Consider the following 18,001-nt stretch of genomic DNA (forward strand, 5'->3'; position numbering starts at 1 on the left):
GGCGGTAACGAGCTGCTGGACGGTGGAGGTCAGGGTGTGACCGCATTCGTCTCCGGCCAATTATCATGTGTGGCGCTGACGGGCTCAGCGTGAGGGTCAGCAAGGGCTCCTCTGCCCGCCCGTGACACGTGTGACATGAAGTACAGTGAGAAGCCAGCTCTGATTGGCACCTTGACCCCCGAAAACTCTGTCTCTACAGAAATCAGAAATCAAGTGAATGTCTCAGCTGTTTCTTCTCAACCCTAATGAGTGAAGATGCTGCTTCTCAGATGATTCTCCTCAGGAAAAAAGCCCAGTGATCTCACATGTGTCTCAGATTTGAGACAATTTGAGCGCGCCCAATAACAAATTATTCCATATGAATTGAATAGCTTTAGAGTCTTACTCTGTTAAAGATTTATTCATTTTTATTCTATTTATGTCTAAGAAATTTTAGGAGAAATATCTGAGACAAAATGTAATATTATTTAATATAAATACACATATATATGCTTAAATAAATAACTTGTGTATATATTTATGTTAAGCATATTATTATTAGCATCATCATTATTATTAAATTATAATTTATTAAATAACATTTAACATTTAATATGTATTGACAAGCGAACCAGTGTTATTGTAATATTTAATAATGAATACTACATTAATAATAATTCATGTTAAATTAATGTAATATATAAAATAATTAAATCAAAATGTACACATAATTAAAAATCTAATTAAAATTCAAAATTAAATTGAATATATCAATGCTCCCAACTTCTGTTAAAAGTATTTAAAATACATTAAATATTAATTTTAATTAATTAAATTATTTGTAATATTTATAATTTAATAAATAAACAATAATACATATTAGATATTTGTTAAACCTGTGTTACTTAATATTTAACAATTAATGAATATTGAATAATTTTTAATATATAAAATGAATCTAACTCTAAATTTTTGTTATCAATATTTATTTTTTTCCTACTTGGATTACTACTGTTTTCTTTTATTTTTTTTTATTGAAGAACATGCAGTTCTTCAATCTTCTGGAATCACAAAATGAATCACAGTTAATTAAACTGATCAGAACTTCCAGTTTCTGTAACTAAAAATAGTTTGATTTTGTCATAATAGCAGAAATATTGAAAATCTGTTGTCGTACATGTGCAGGGGGCTTTGAATATTGTGTTTTAGGAAGGTTGTGACTCACAGATTGATTGACATGCGCTTGAGTGATTTGTGAGCCCGTGAGAAACTGCGTCTCTTATTCACAGCGAAGTGCAATAACTACCGTTAGCCGCGTTTGAAGCGCTCTCAGAAACCGCCTCTCCTCTCTGCGCCGGGAGAGCGATGCTGCCGTGCCGCTGTAAATTAGTCCCTGGCGGTGACACCATGCTTGCTGGGTAATTTGGACAATGGAGCATTTGACAGCTCACCCATCAGCCCAACTGCACCCTGGGGAGGAAGCCCTCGCCGTCTCCTCCGCTCCTTCAGCTGATGGAGCTGCTCTCTAAGTAGCAGCATCATTCTCCAATCAACCAACAAAATGGCTTTTTATCCGGAGAAAGAGAGAGACAGATGGACGAGAGACTTTCTCTGTGCTTCCTAAATCTCTCTCTCTGTGTGTGTTTTACATTGGCAGTTCGATTGAAACCACAGAAAACATTCTTTGAAAAGCGAAGAATGTCGTCCTTTATGCATTTTTGGCCTTGTAGTCCATCTCAACATGGTTTTTGGAGCAGCATCGCCATATTCCTGTAGTTTTGGGTCTGCACTCGCCTTTGGCTGGTGGTTTGGTTTCCATGACGCCCTGGGAATTAATTTTTCTCTGTGTGCTGAACTTATCATTTCCCATGGTGATAAGAGAGGAATGTGGCCTTGTGCCGTCTGCGCTCCGAATGGAGATTTCAGATACTGGAAGAATGAGAGTTAGCTGTGAAACACTCGCCAATATACAGTATATGGCTACATTATGCATTTACATTCACAAAGTCTGTGGGATAAGTTCAGTCAGGGATAGCGCAGTGGTTTTAATGCACCTTTTATTTGGCTCTTAAGTTTCATATCGACTGTAATTAGACCGTTTCTTTCATGACCGGTGGGTTAGAGAGCGTTTTAATAGCGTCTCTGATTAAACTTTAAACAATATTAGAGTTGCTTAATTCAGTTAATTTTAGTAAATCAGTTCAAACTGTCCTTGAATCAATACAAATCTTTAATTCATAACATGAGTTTCTGTTTGTGTGTGGTGTTTTTCATATATTGGAATTTTTAATTTTAGTTAGAAATAGATGTTGGTAAATATCACTTCGTTACATAATATAATAATATTTAAAATTAAATTGTATTATTCTTGCTCATTTAGTGACAAACATTTTGGAAAACATACCTAATAATATTTTTAAATAACGATTTTTCTATTTATTATTAATTTTAACATTTTATTTATTTACAGTATTTTTATTAGCAATCATTTATTTATTATTAATTATTTTCTTCTTATTATTATTAATATTATTTACTTAAGGAAGAATATAGTAAATTAATATGAATCTTTTTTAATTATTTTTTAAGTATTATTATTATTATTATTTACTTACATTTCTGTATTTTGCTTCTTACATTGAAACATTTTGAATCCGTTTGTCTACAGTGGATGTAATGGAAAAAGAATAATTAATTAAAAAGAAGAGTGATTTCAGAGTGGGATACATGAATGTGTTTGACATAGATCTCAGTATTTCTCAGTCTGACTGTGCTGAATCTCATATGGAAGCAGCAGGTCTCAGATAGGTGCAGAAATGAAGTTCAGATCCAGCGGAGCATCTGTCCTCCGTCTGCCCTCGTCTCCTGCAGCTCCGCTCGCTCACTCACGCTGATCAGTACAGCGTCAAACGCTCTCGACTGGCCCGCTCGCTCGCTCGGGTCGGTACTGGAGTGATTGTTCAGAGCAGTGCGGGTCAGCAGCGTTCATATACACTACCACTCAAGAGTTTGGGATCAGTAGGATTTTTTATTTTTTTAAAGAAGTCTCTTCTGCTCATCAAGGCTGCATTTATTTGATCAAAAATACAGAAAAAACAGTAATATTGTGAAATATTATTACAATTTAAAATAACGGGTTTCTATCTTAATACACTTTAAAATATAATTTATTTCTGTGATCAAAGCTGAATTTTCAGCATCATTACTCCAGTCTTCAGTGACACATCCTTCAGAAATCATTCTAATATGCTGATTTATTATAAGTGTTGAAACTGTTTCTGCTTCATATTTTTTTGGAACCTGTGATACTTTTGTCAGGATTCTTTGATGAATAAAAAGTTAAAAAGAACAGCATTTATTTAAAATAGAAATCCTTTCTAACAATATACACTACTGTTTAAAAGTTTGGGGTCAGTAGATTTTCTTTCTTTTTTAAAAGAAATTAATACTTTTATTCAGCAAGGATGTGTTAAATTGATACAAAGTGATAGTAAAGACTTCTATTGTTACAAAAGATTTCTATTTTAAATAAATGCTGTTCTTTTTAACTTTTTATTCATCAAAAAATCCTGACAAAAGTATCACCGGTTCCAAAAAAAATATGAAGCAGCACAACAGTTTCAGTCATTGATTATGAATCAGCATGTTAGAATGATTTCTGAAAGATGTGACACTGAAGACTGGAGTAATGATGCTGAAAATCCAGCTTTGCATCACAGGAATAAATTATATTTTAAAGTATATTAAGATAGAAAACCATTATTTTAAATTGCAATAATATTTCACAATATTACTGTTTTTTCTGTATTTCTGATCAAATAAATGCAGCCTTGATGAGCAGAAGAGACTTCTTTAAAAAACAATAAAAATCCTACTGATCCCAAACTTTTGAGCGGCAGTGTACGTTATGCGTGCTTACAGCAGAAGGTCATGATCTTGGCAGACCTGAAGGGAAGAGGGCAGCTGCTTTTGTGTCCTGTTACCCAGAACACCTGAATCAAACGTCCATGGTGGTTGATTATTAATTGAAGTAGCAACATAATGAGATGTTTGTGATAGGTTTATATAGCATATGAGGTGTTTATGTAAAGCCTGGACTCACACAGTGAGGAATATATAATGATCTGAATTAGGGCTGCACGATAAATCGCATGCGATATTTAACGCACATCTTGTCAGAAAAGCCGGTTCTGTAATCAGTGGTAAATCTCCATCACCTGCGGGCTTTCACATTGAGCAGCATTAACTACACAGAGCCGTTGTTCACTGACGAGTTGCGCAAAACCACGTTCATATTCGCACGATTTTTTGCGCAGCTCGTCAGTCGATTTATCGTGCAGCCCTAATCTGAATGCAGTTGTCAGATGTTGAGTGGAGGAGAAGCCGTGTTTTTGTGCGATCCCGCGCGGATGAAGCGGTTCATCCTCCTTTGATTCGGCTGAAGTGAATGTCATGGCAACTGTGTTTTCCTGCGATTCTTCATGTTCTGACCTAGAAAGAATGAAATGACTGTGTGTTTCCTTCAGTCAACACTTTCTGTCTGTGAAGTTAAGCAGTAATCACCTGCTGTTAGCGGTTATCATACAGTACGCACACGCACACACTCACACTCTCTCTCTCTCTCTCTCTCTCTCACACACACACACACACACACACACACACACACACAGACTCAGTGTGTTTTTTTTCATCCAGGCTTAGAGAAAGAGCGAGTAAAACAAGGAGGACAGTCACTTATCTGCTCTCCTCTTTCATATATTTAAATGTTTTAGTTTTAGTTAGAAATAAAAGTTGGTAAATATCGCTGTTTATTGAACATAGTGAATAAAAAATGTTTAAAATTACATATAATTCTTGTTTATTTAGTGACGAACAATTTGTAAAACATACCTAATATTTTTTTAATAATTTGTCTAGTTATTATTAATCACAGTAATTATTTATTTTTTCTCATTATTCATAATTATTATATTATTACATTTAACTAAAGTTGACCATTATTTTATTATCCTGTAAGTATTATTGTCTTATTATTAATTATAATTTATGTATTTATTATTATTTTATTCAGTCACACTTTCTATCGGTGAAGTTAAGTGGTAATCACCTGCTGTTAACGGTTATCATACAGTATAATTCTTGTTCATTTAGTGTCAGTTTGTAAAACATGCTTAATATGTTTTTGAATATATATTTTTGTATTAATCATATTTTTTTCTTTTTCTAACAATTATGAATTTATCATAATATTGTAATTTTTATTTATTTATTTAGTAATTATTATTACAGTTTTACTGTAATTTGCTACAGTATTAACTTTAAATTGTATTTTTCTATTTATTATTATTAGTGTTTTACTGTAGTTTACTACTTTGTCATTTTTAAATATAATTTTTCTATTATTATTAATTACATTACATTTTCTATTACATTAATTAATTAATTAATTATTATTATTATTATTATTGAGTCATGGATGTTCTGTAAGACTATGTTAAGTAATTATATGCTGTAAGCGGTTATCATACAATACAATACACACATTTTATGATTTTTAAAAAAAAATCCAGGCTTCGGGAATGAGCGAGTAAAACAATGAGGTCACAGTCACTTATCTGCTGCTCATTCGTTTCTTACTGAAGTTGTTTCATAATCTTATCTTGAGTATTCCCACAACAGAGACACGAGTCAAATCAAGTGTGCTTTCGTTGTTGTTTAGATAGGAGCAGAATGAACTGAAATGCTAATTATTCGTCCCTCCCTCCTGAACTCCAGCTTTGCTTGAATAATTCATGCGTTTTAATTTCTCTCGGTGGTAATGAAAATGTTTCACCTCCGGATCGATCCGTTAATGATGCTGGCCCTCCCGAGTCTAAACTTCAGATAAAAGGAGTCCGGTGCTCATGAAGGCATTATTATTTCTGTTCGGCATGATCATGCATTCATAAACATGTGCCTGACGTCCTGAAATCCCTTTCACTGCAGGACAGGCTCATCGTTTGAAGTTACCACACCTTATATCACACATGGTTCCTGCTCTCTGTGCAGCAGGCGAGAAGAGCGGGAATAAAAGCGGAGGATGAGAGCGAGCGGATTTATGCCGGCGTTCATCCGCGTTCACGCTTGACTCTCTCCTGATGGAAGAGGAGCAACGCTGAGGGTCATACAGTGCTTTCTCGGGAACCATAAATCTGGACGCGCACAGATAGAATCGAGCTTATCTTTCACCGCGCGTCAGCAGCTGCTATCACACATGTTGAGAATATATGCAGAGGATATACTCGGCGCCTCACATGCTGATTCATACACCGTTGTGATTCTGCAGGAGAAAAACCCTCATCAATACATTCACATCAACTAAAGCCCCCAAACTGTGAACTAAAACAAATCATCTGTTAAATGCTGTTTGCCAAAGATTAATAATAATAATAATAAATGGTTAAATTGCATATATCTGTATCTTTTAAAGGTCGTATTTAATAGGAGATCATTTTTATATCTAGTGTTGCTGTAAGGCAATCATTGGTAGTTTGATAACATGTTTTTTATTTTTGGTTAATGTTAATACAGTTTTATTAATAAAATTATTTTTAATAATAATACATTTTATTTATTTATTTAAATGTTTTAAATGGTTAAATTACAAATATAATAATGAACATCTTTTCTTAATATTTAGAGTTACTGTAAGTCAGTCACTGGTAGTTTGATGCATTCATTTTTGTTCATGTAAATGTAGTTTTGATTGGTAAATGCAATTTATTTATTTTAAATTTACTAAATGGTTAAATAGGATATAACAATAAAAATCGTTTGGTAATGTGTATCTTTTAAAGGTAATGTGTAATTTTTTATGTAAGTCAGTCATTGGTAATTTGATGCATTTATTTTTTTTAATGCTAATTGTTTTATTGGTAATTGCTTTTTAATAATAATAATAATAATAATTCATTCATTCATTCTGTTGATATAATACTGTATATATTGGGTACTGTGTGTCTGTTAAAGATGATGGGTAATTTTTACTTGCCCAGATTAATATGCTGAGTTAGTATTAGTATGTCACCAGTAGTTTAATCAGTTTGTCAGATCCGGACCAGTGTAATTAAATCTGTGACACTAACTATATTCAGGAAATCTGCTGTCAGTCGTTTATGCAGTTGTATTTGATGGCACTTAGTTGTCGTGTAACACATCTGTCAGCCGCATTGCCGTCACTGGCTGTATGCAAACACAGACAGTACAGTGAAATCTGACTCAAAATGACTCTCAAACTCACTAGCTGAATCTGATGAATTGCTCTGCAGTCTGCCTGGATGTTGGTTCATTTGCTGTTAGTCTGGAATGAATTCAGTAGCCGTTCGGACAGATGTACAGAGTCCTTCATTAGGTTGAGGTAGTGCGTTTGAGAGTTATTAGTATGTGAATCAGACTGTTGGGACTGTAGTGTGTGCCGGTGCAGTAGAAAGATGCTGTCTGCTCATTGTGTTGGTGTTATTTCCCACTATTCTGATCTGATCACGTTGAGTTGAGACTCACGACTCTGTTCAAATATCATTTCTTTTGCAACGTGGCAAAACGCTGACTCCGTCAGAGCTTTAGGAGAAACATCAGGCCTCTCCCGCACTCTTGAAGGATTCATTTCCTCAAATCATGTTATTCCATCCAGCAGCTCCATCAAACTCCTCATGTTTTCTCTTGATTTGACAGCGTGCTGGCGATGCCGTTTTGAACGCGCTCAAACGCACGCTTTTCTCCCTTTTGTCTTTGCCAATTGCTTGCAGTTTTATTGCAATGTTTTCCTCTGGTGTTTAGACTCCGCAGGTGCTGGATGCGCTTTCAGAAACACTTCAGACGCTGGAAAATCATGTCAAAACAAGTGCTAAAATAAACCAAGGCTAAATATTGTTTAGTTTAACTGGAAGTACTAAAATAACTAAAACTAAATCTGAAATAAAAATGAATAAAAACCCAAAAGTAACAAAATTGCACAAACTTAACTTTTTTTTAAATTTTAGTTTAATTTGAAATACTAAAATACAATTACACTTGAAATAAAACTCCACAGACGTATTAAAAACACCTAAAAAGTAATAAAATTACAAACAATAAAAATTACAAACAGTATTTTTTAAAAGCCTCATAAATATATTTTATTTCAGCTAGTTGCCAAGGCAAAATTTTGTTTAATTTAAATACTAAAATAACTGAGACAAAAACTAAAATGAAATAAAAAAACATAATTAAAACTTTACGTATACATATTTAAAACCCCAAAAAGTAATACAATTGCAGACACACAACATAATTACTGAAGATATAAGAAACGTAAACTTACTTTTGTTTCTGGTCATTTTCAAAGCAACATTTTTTGTTTAACTTGCATTACTAAAATAACTAAAACTAAAACTGAATTTAAAATTATTTAAAGAAAATTGTATAGATCCCAGAAAATAATAAAATTACAAACAGAATCAATAAAATAAAAAATAAAAACTAAAACTAAAATGAGATAAAATTAATAAAAAACTAAATAGACATAATAAAAGCCCCAATAATACACGCAACAAAATTATTGAAAATATATTAAACATTTCATTTCAGTGAGTTGTTGAAGGCAAAAAGGTTTTATTGCAATATTTTCCTCTAGTTTCTTTCAGAAACGCTTCAGATGCAGGAAAATCGTGTCAAAACACACATTACCCAGAGACAGCGGATTTCACACACATCCAGTGTCGATCTGCATTAAACATGGCACGCGCTGCTCTGGGGAAGCTCTGTTAATTGACAAAAACAATCAGGCTGTGGGTGATGGAGATGCTTTCCCACTGAACCCGAACCGAGAGGCTCCGAGGACACTTCCTACATCATTTATTCCCAGCAAGCTCTTGTCAGAGCGGATTGTTTGGATACACATGGCCTGCTCGCAGCACACGGGCGGCACATGCAGGGGCTTGTGTTGTCTTTGGGTTTTTCTGATATATATATATATATATGTATATATACGTATGTGTATGTATGTGTGCGTATGTGTATATGTTTGTGTATGTGTATGTATATGTATGTATGTGTGTGTATATGTATGTGTGTGTGTGTGTGTGTATATGTATATGTGTATTGTGTGTGTGTGTATATGTGTGTGTGTATGTATATGTGTATGTATATATTTATCAGTCTGGCGAGTAAACAAAAAAATTTACTAGCCAATGGCGATTCAATTGCCAAGGTGTTCGTAGAGGGCTGGTACATGAATGTTATCACACTTGTTTTAGCTGGTTATCTTCCCTGTCCGCATCCAGCATCCAGCATCCAGCACTTCTTTTCAAACAGTCCGTCCTCTCGTGTGGTGAAGCTATAAAGGACTCGACCTCTTTATTTTAAGAAGCCGCTCCCTTGAGTTATTGAGTTCCTCAAGCAGATCTTTAGTGTCTCTTGCTGTTGAGATGAGACTTTTGATATTTTAGATGAGCGGATAAAGACCTCCTTGAGTTTCAGCAACTCCAAACCAGGGGTGCTATTGTTAAATAAAGCTAAAACCATTAAAAAAAAAACATGTCTGTTACGTAAAATAAAATAAACATTAACTGAAATGAAATAGAATATAAAAAATATATATTTTCTTTCAGCTAGTTGCCAGGGCAAAATTTTGTTTAATTTAAGTTGAAGTACTAAAATAAGTTAAACTAAAGCTGAAATATAAGTTATATGGACTTATAAAACCCCTTAAAAGTAATACAATTACAAACATACAACAAACGTGACAAAAAATATAAAGAAAATAAAAGAAAAGAAAAGAAAAGAAAAGAAAAACTTTTATTTTAGCAAAAAGATTTTACTTTAGCTAGTTGCCAAAGCAAACGTTTAAGTTAAAGTACTAAAATAACTAAAACTGAAATAAAAATGAATAAAAAACTATATAGACGTATTAAAAACCCAAAGTAAGAAAAAAACATAACAAAATTATTAAAAAATATAATAAAACTTAAACTTATTTTATTTCAGCTAGTTGCCAAGGCAAACATTTTAGTTTAAGTTGAAATACTAAAATAACTAAAACTAAAAGTGAAATAAAAATGAATAAAAAAAATATATAGACTTATTAAAAACCTCAAAAAGTAATAAAATTACAAATGACAAAATTACTTAAAAAAATGAAAAAACAAACATTTAATTTCAGCTTATTTTATTTCAACTAATTACTAAAATAACTAAAACTAAAATTTAAATAAAAATAAAAAATCTATGTAGACATATTAAAAAAAACAAAGTAATAAAATAGCAACACAACAAAATTAATAAAAATACAAGAGAACTTAAACTTATTGCAATTCATCTAGTTTCCACGGCAAAATTTCAATTAGTTTAAATTATTGTAATACTAATTGTAATACTAAAATAACAATTACAAATTAAATAAAAATGAATAAAAACTTTATAGACATAAAAAAAAGTAATAAAATTACAAACACAACAAAATTACTAAAAAATTAAAGAGAACTTAAATTTGAATTGAACTACTAAAATAACAAAATTAAAACTGAAATAAAAACTTTATAGACATTAAAAAAACGAATAAAGTTACAAAAACACAGAATAAAATTACTAAAACTAAAAATGAAATCTATAGCACTAAAATAACACTGCTCCAATCGAATCAATGCAGTGCATCTATAAGAAGTCTTTGCTATTCCAGCCTCGCGCAGCTGAACCTGTAGGAGACGCGGGCCGTATGCGGCTCTACACTGTGATCTGTCGGGTCACTGCGCTGCTCTGCTTTCATATCAGAGCTTACGAGAGCGCGGTTTCATTTTCATGAAGCATTCCAGCAGGAGAAATCCAATTGAAGAGTTTTTGCTGGAATATTCACTTGCTGACCTTCTCTCCTGCTCGCTGCCTGCATCTATCTCTTTCTGTGTTCATACAGTCAAGCTTTCATTCGGGCTGCAGTTTCCGGAGCGCGTCATACGGCATTATGCCAGTGCGGATTAGATGTGCTTGCACTTTACGGTTTCTCATGGCATCGCACTCTCAATATTTACAAATGTAGGGCATCTTGTGGTACTTTTATAAATCGAGAGGCACGATGATGCTACGGTTATTACTTTTCAAAGAAGTGTTCCGGTTTCATTTATGCACAAAATATGCATCATATTTCTGCAGGGGAAAAAAAAAGAAAAGAAAACCTGAAACTTGCCTGATACTAGCTGATTTGATGGTCTTAACTGGACACAAAATTAATGCACAAAACATGTATATTAAAACATAATATTCCTGCATATAAAATAAACTAGTTGATTTAATTTCATAGCTGCAAACAAAATGTATGCATAAAATATGCTTTATATTCCTGCTGAAAAAATCTTAAACTTGCCTGGTTACTAGTTGATTTGATGCCGTTAACTGGACAAATAAAAAACATCTTGGCATCTAGTTGTGAAGTGAAGTGAAGCCAAAACCCATTTTACCCCTCTAGATTTGTTTTAATTTGATTTATGTAAACAATAAAATAAGCATCATAATCCAAATTCATAAGTGGATTGATATTCACAAAAGCCTTTTGGTTATTATAGTACTATGGCATAATATGATCCCTTTTGCATATTCTTATATCCTCCGTGGAAACGTATGAAATTAAATTTTAATCTCACTTCATATGAAAGCAATTTGGGAGGTTTCTGATTAAAATCACGCTAAAGGATTGCAGATTCATGGGTAAAAACTGGCTTCTACTGCGAGTGATTTCATGAAACATTGAAACGCTAATTGCCTTAAGCGTGTTGTTCTAGTTTCCAGAGGTGACGAAGGTCATGCGGTGGCTGTGCAGTGTGACTGCTAAAGCTAAAAAACATGCAATTAAAAGATGCTCAGCCTGTGACGGCAACTTAACGGATGTACATGATTCAAGGTCAGAGCCTTTCATTCCTGTTTTTTTCTTTAGTTTTAATTCGGTGGAAAGCCTGTTTCTCCGAGGGGAAGGTGTGGTTGTGTTTTCTAGATGTGATTGTGATAACTGTGACTCAAATTACATCCCCAAGCACCAGCATCAAAGCATGGCAGCCTGGCGTGATGGCATGCAGACGGGGCGGAGCCCAACACGGGCCCCTCGGACCACTGGAACAAAACCAATCTACTGTTATGGGTCGACTGCCCAGAAAACCTGGAATAGTTCACCCAAAAATGAAAATTGGCTGAAAATGTGCTCATCCTCAGGCCATCTGAGATGTAGATTAGTTTGCTTCTTCATCAGATTTGGAGAAATGTAGCATTGCATCAGTGTCTCAGCAATGGATGCTCCGCGATTAGTTTTAGCTTTTGTCTTCTCCAGATGGTAACTGATGGACTGGAGTGCTGTGGATTATTTGTGGATTATTGTGATGTTTTTATCAGCTGTTTGGACTCTCATTCTGACGGCACCCATTCACTGCAGAGCATCCATTGCTGAGACACTGATGCAATGCTACATTTCTCCAAATCAGTTCCCATGAACAAACAAACGTTTTCAGCAAATTTTCATTTTTGGGTGAACTATTCCTTTAAGGCAAGACACAATAGATGAATAGGGTAAAAATAGGCATTACCATGTTTTCCCCAGTTCATTAAAAAGACATGCTATGGAAGCAAAATAGGCTGAAATCTCAAAATTAACCAGTGCATGAAAAAATAAATGGTTTTGCCTTATAGACAGACAGGGCTGATGGGCGCAGCATGTGCTGCATTATGTCGTGGGTTTGATGCTGGAGTGAATGTGAACTGTTTTCTGTCTCTTTTGTCCACTAGAGATCGTGAATCAGTGGGTTGTTGGCGTGAGGGCATTTTTTGTCATGTTTTTCCATTTCTCGAGAGCTTTTTCACCAGAGAGCCTCTTTTATTTGTTATTTCTGCTGCTGTGGAGGTTGATGAATTGGAGATTGCATGCGGGGACGGCATGCCGAAGCCTTTCATGCCACCGTCTGATCTCTCAGGTCTGCCGCGAGACACACAGTTTCCTCCATTCTAGGAGGCAGTTTTTGGGTCAAGGTCTGGATCGCTGGCAGGAGTCGGGGACGTCTTGGTGTCTGTGAGCATTGAGAGGCTTACATGACCATCAGTGGTTTGGCACGAGGACAGCGTTCAAGAAATGTTCAAGTGTGTGTGTTTGGATGCATGTGTGTGTGACTGAATGTGTGTGTGACTGAGATAGTGATCATGCTCTGCAGGGCTGGCAGTCACACCGGGTCATGGTTCTGGTCCACAGCTAATTGTCGAACTGATAAACCTGCCCTGGTTTGCTTAGATACCGTCCGATGGGAAGCTCTCTGAATGCTTTTCCTGTGTTTTTGTGGTGCGCTGCGTCTCTCTGCCCTATAGAGACCGAATGTTAATGCCCTGTGCCAGCTTTTTTTTTTTTTTTTTTTTAAGTACAGCACCATGTGTTTTCATTTTTGTTAAAGAGAGCCAATACGCATTCATAGACTGAAAGCAATAAGCCCCGAGAGGCTGTCTGTTGCAGTGATTTTACCATGGTTAAGAGTGTAGTTAGGCCCAGGCTCAAAGTGGAGAGGTAAATCACTGGTAAAATCGCAGTAATACACAGCAGCAGCAATATCACAAAATACACTAATGTTCAATAAATAATTAGTGGGTCTCACTGAGGCGAATGTTAGTATTACTGCTGCTCAGGCTTAAGGGTTTGAGTAAACGTGAATCTGCTTTATGGTTTTCCTCTGCTGGATGATAAAATAGGTGGAAAAATCCCACAAACGCACACTGAAGAATCAGAAGATAACAGATACTTGAGGGTGTAGGACTCTTTTCATTCCAGACGGGAAGAAAACACCTAGAAACCATCCAGAGCACACCCAGAAAGCTTGGTAGATGACTTACACATTGTAGTTACTGATTACAGATTACATGATGAAAACTGTAGTTAGTAGCGTAATCTAGGTTACTCATTTTAGGTAATGTAATCTGACTACTTTTAGATTACTTTTTTTATCTAACTTGTTTTAAACTTACCATTAAATGTACAATTCTGATATAAAAAAGCAAAGCGAAAGAAAATATATTCCATTTTTGATTTCAACATCATAAAATGTTTTAAACATTACATTAAACCATGTTTTTTTAATGTAAACCCATAAAATAATGTAATCCATAAAAAAGTAACTGTAATCTGATTATAAGCATTATAAAATGTAATATACTCTAATTACAAGTGCTTGATTTTTGTAATCGGATAATTATAATACATTTTTTTGTGGTAATAAAAATAGACCTAAGTGAACAATAGCCTTTAAAATGACTTAAAATACGTAATATCAATGAGGCAATAATAATTATTCAAATAAAGTATCAAAAGCAAGTAATCATATGGTTTTATTGAACAAAACTGGTAAAAATGAATGTATTATAAACAATAGAGCTAATGTACATTACGCATTATAGGCTATCAAATGCCTGCAGAGGCACCAACGGCCTGACGACTGTTTTTACACTTTACAGTACGATCTAATCCTTGTTTACAATTGATTAAACAACATTTAATTCAAATGTCTACTTAATCTTTAATATCTGGCCATTTCTTTATGACAGAAATGCTGCAGCCACTGTAATTTCTTGAATATGTGGACATCAAAACATGTAACTCAGAGCGAGGGTTTGAGCTTTTATTTTGAAGTCGCGATGAACAGTTAGCATATTGAGAAAGTTATTGATGTATTTTCCAGTGTTTGCGTAAGTTTATAAATGATTTACTTTATAAATCTGATGCACATTGTTCCCAGATGAACATTATAATAAACCCAAACACACAACAATATGCAGAGATGGAGTTTGAGATGCTCCACGCATGTAAATGATAACAGTTTGTGTGGAGCAGCATTTACTGTGAACAGAGCCGTAATAAAGCGCATTTTAAACCCGCAGCGCATATATTTATTTAACTGAATCGTAGCGTTTGTGAATTCACAATAGCATTATGCTTTATTATGATTTTTAAATGGGTTTAATATATCATGCATCCTTGGAAAACGGTCTCATAATGCATTTCATGGATTCTCGCCACTTCCGGTATTTTGCCAATTACTCGACACGGGCAAAATGCAATCGAGGATTTTTTTTTAAATCGAGTACTCGAATTGAATCGGGGAATCGTGACAGCCCTACTTGCAACCATATAGCCGCTTGTGCACATTACAATTTATAAATGTTTAAATGTAGTTACAGTTTTTGAAAAAGGCTTCAACTTCCCGTTGTTCCGTTCAGTAGGTCATGTGTACTCATAGATGTGTCAGGTGGCCCATGCAGAAGGTCAAGCCGAGGTTACAGCTCCCCTTCAATTAGCAGGTGATTAGAGGCAGGTGTGATTTAGGACCTACATGTGATGGAAAGCAGCCACACTCTACCCAGAATCCCCCGGGGCTCTATGTGCTAATGCAGTCTCACCCGTTCACCTCCATCTCCTCGTTCCCCCAGCACTCAGACACAGGCCCGTTACATTGTGGCTGATATTGATGTGATGTCAATGTTACGTTCTGACAAGGTCTGGACGCGGTTCGGCCGAGGGCACAGAGGTGTGGCCGAAAATCTGCTGTCCTTTCTGTCTCTCGCTCCAGATTTATTCTCACTCCTGTGTAAATAATTGATGTCTGGCGGCCGGTTGTTAAGAATAGAAAGTGTATTTGCAGGTGTCGAACGCCTCTGCGCTTCCCTCTCGTGGAGAGACATGGAGTCAGAGGGCAGATATTAGAACGTGACCGGCAAACACGGGACGTATCAAGCCAAATCAGTCTCAAGTACCGTTTCATAGTCCTCGAAGGGAATGTCGATTGCCTCTTCCTGTTTGCTTTTCTCCGTGAGCCCCGTCGCTCTGCCAGCATCAGATAAATATAGGTTTGTGTTTGATGAGGAAGACACCAGTGAGGCAGGGCTCTGATGAAAGCGAAGTGTAATTACAGGGGACGGTTACCCGTCTGCAGACAAATATCTGTGGAATTAAATAAACCAGATTCCCCCGGTTGAAGAAGACAGCCGCAGGTTTGTGGGAAATGAAATCTCACATATTTAGTCTCAGGAACCAAACATACTGTATGTGAACGCAAACGCTTCTAGCCATACAAGATCAAATACATACAGCACGATTCATAAGTATAAGATACAAAGTTTGAATTTAAATGAATTGCCTACAACATGTTAAAATTGAATGCGAATGAGAGGACAAGGAATTTACTATCTATCTATCTATCTATCTATCTATCTATCTATCTATCTATCTATCTATCTATCTGTCTGTCTGTCTGTCTATCCGATCTACTCGACTGTCTATCCACTTTTATTCATTCAGCAGACATGTCTATCCAAAGCAACTTACAAATGAGGTACAATTAATTTTTACAATGATATTTGCAGTGCACACTAACAAGTTTAAAGTATAAGCTGGACTAGTTCACAAGCAAGAGCAGAAGTGAAATGCAAAAAACAAAGTGCCTTTGTTTTCATGCCTGTTGGAATATATTTCTTTCCTTACATGCACAACCTGCATTTGATTACGGTCTCTCCATGATGCGCATCTGGATCTGTTTCTCTTTAGCTGTCGCGAACAGTAGCTCACAGCCTCGCGGGCAAACACATGAACAATCTCTATAAAACACCTGATGTGTTTGAGACTCACTTCTTCTCATCTTCTCCTCCCTCTGTAGATGACGACTATCTGGGATTGGGTGAACTCCCGGAGACGTTCCCCTCGGATCCGCCCGAGCCGCTCCCACACTTCCTGATGGAGCCGGAGGAGGCGTACATCGTCAAGAACAAGCCCGTTAACCTGTACTGCAAAGCCACGCCGGCCACGCAGATCTACTTCAAGTGCAACAGCGAGTGGGTCCATCAGAAGGAGCACACAGTGGAGGAGCGCGTGGACGAGACCTCAGGTTAGTACCGCCGAGAGTGTTTAGATTTTAATTATGCTATTATATGTTTTTATAATAAGTTTCAAATAATAATATATTTTTAGAACTGTTAATTTCATATTACATAATATTATATTATTATATTTATAACAATATAAATGTTAACATTTTTAAAAATAATGTGTATTTATTAAACATTGTATTATAAATACTGCTTTTTAAAAGTTAATAAAGTATGAATTTATTTTATGTATTTATTATATAAAATATTATGATGAAATGAGATGGCGTATATAATATATTTATTTATTTAACAGAATGCATTTGTCAGTCCAGTTTGTAAACGCATTTCTGTACCAGCGGGGTGTTTTGGGATGGGTTAAAGGGAAAAGCAAAGAGAAAAGCCCACAAATGTGAATGAGAAAGTCTAGCATGCACAGCAGCTCTCGTCCCTAAAAGTCGGTCTTAAAGTCAGAAAATCAAGCAAATGAATAATTCAGAGGAGATTTTTTACGATGCCCCCCACCTTCCTCCAGCCTGTAATGAGAGTGGAATTTCTCAGCCTTGTTAATCTGCGAGGGCCGCAAAGAGAAGGCTGTAAACCCGCGATAGAAAGGGTTCCTTTGGGACACGGACATCATTAGGACTCCAGACGGCAGAGGTTTTGATGCCCAGATCTTCTGTCCGACACACTTCTTTCACACAAACCCTTGGTGACAATCACTCGTGGGACTCGAGGCAGAAGGATCTGGAACATGAGAGACATGGCGGTCCTGAGCGTCCTCTGCAGTTACGGAGCACTTCAGGAGGTCACTTTCAACTCTTCTGTCTCGTTTGCGTCTCATCTGTATTTCTGTTGCTCTCGCTCTGTAGAGTCGAGCGTCTCTCAGCTCATTTTAGCATGTTTTGCCCGTTACTTTAGCGCCGCCGTTTCCTGTGATGACGACATTCAGCGAATCATGAGCCGCTGGCACCTCTAGAACTCAACTGCTATTTCTCTCCATTATCTACGTTTCACACGGAAAAAACAGTTGCCAGTCAGGTTTGAATGTAAATACAGTAAATAGAGTTTTACTTAAAAATAAAAAAATGTTTCACAATTTACACATCATGTAACACATACATTAAATAATTGAATA

The 18,001-nt window shown here is 35.7% G+C and overlaps 1 protein-coding gene across 1 annotated transcript in view; it reads left to right on the plus strand.

Annotated features, from left to right (window-relative positions):
- The window catches only part of LOC107668633 (netrin receptor UNC5C-like), a 98,596-nt gene extending 80,754 nt beyond the window's left edge, over nucleotides 1-17,842 (plus strand). The window contains exons 2-3 of the mRNA XM_016460580.1: nucleotides 16,656-16,883; nucleotides 17,736-17,842. Of these exons, the coding sequence (XP_016316066.1) occupies nucleotides 16,656-16,883; nucleotides 17,736-17,842 (335 nt within the window). The remainder of the gene's footprint in view (nucleotides 1-16,655; nucleotides 16,884-17,735) is intronic.
- The last annotated feature ends 159 nt before the right edge of the window (nucleotides 17,843-18,001 follow it).

This window comes from Sinocyclocheilus anshuiensis, unplaced genomic scaffold, assembly GCF_001515605.1.
Source record: "Sinocyclocheilus anshuiensis isolate Anshui unplaced genomic scaffold, SAMN03320099.WGS_v1.1 scaffold116, whole genome shotgun sequence".
Taxonomy (NCBI): domain Eukaryota; kingdom Metazoa; phylum Chordata; class Actinopteri; order Cypriniformes; family Cyprinidae; genus Sinocyclocheilus; species Sinocyclocheilus anshuiensis.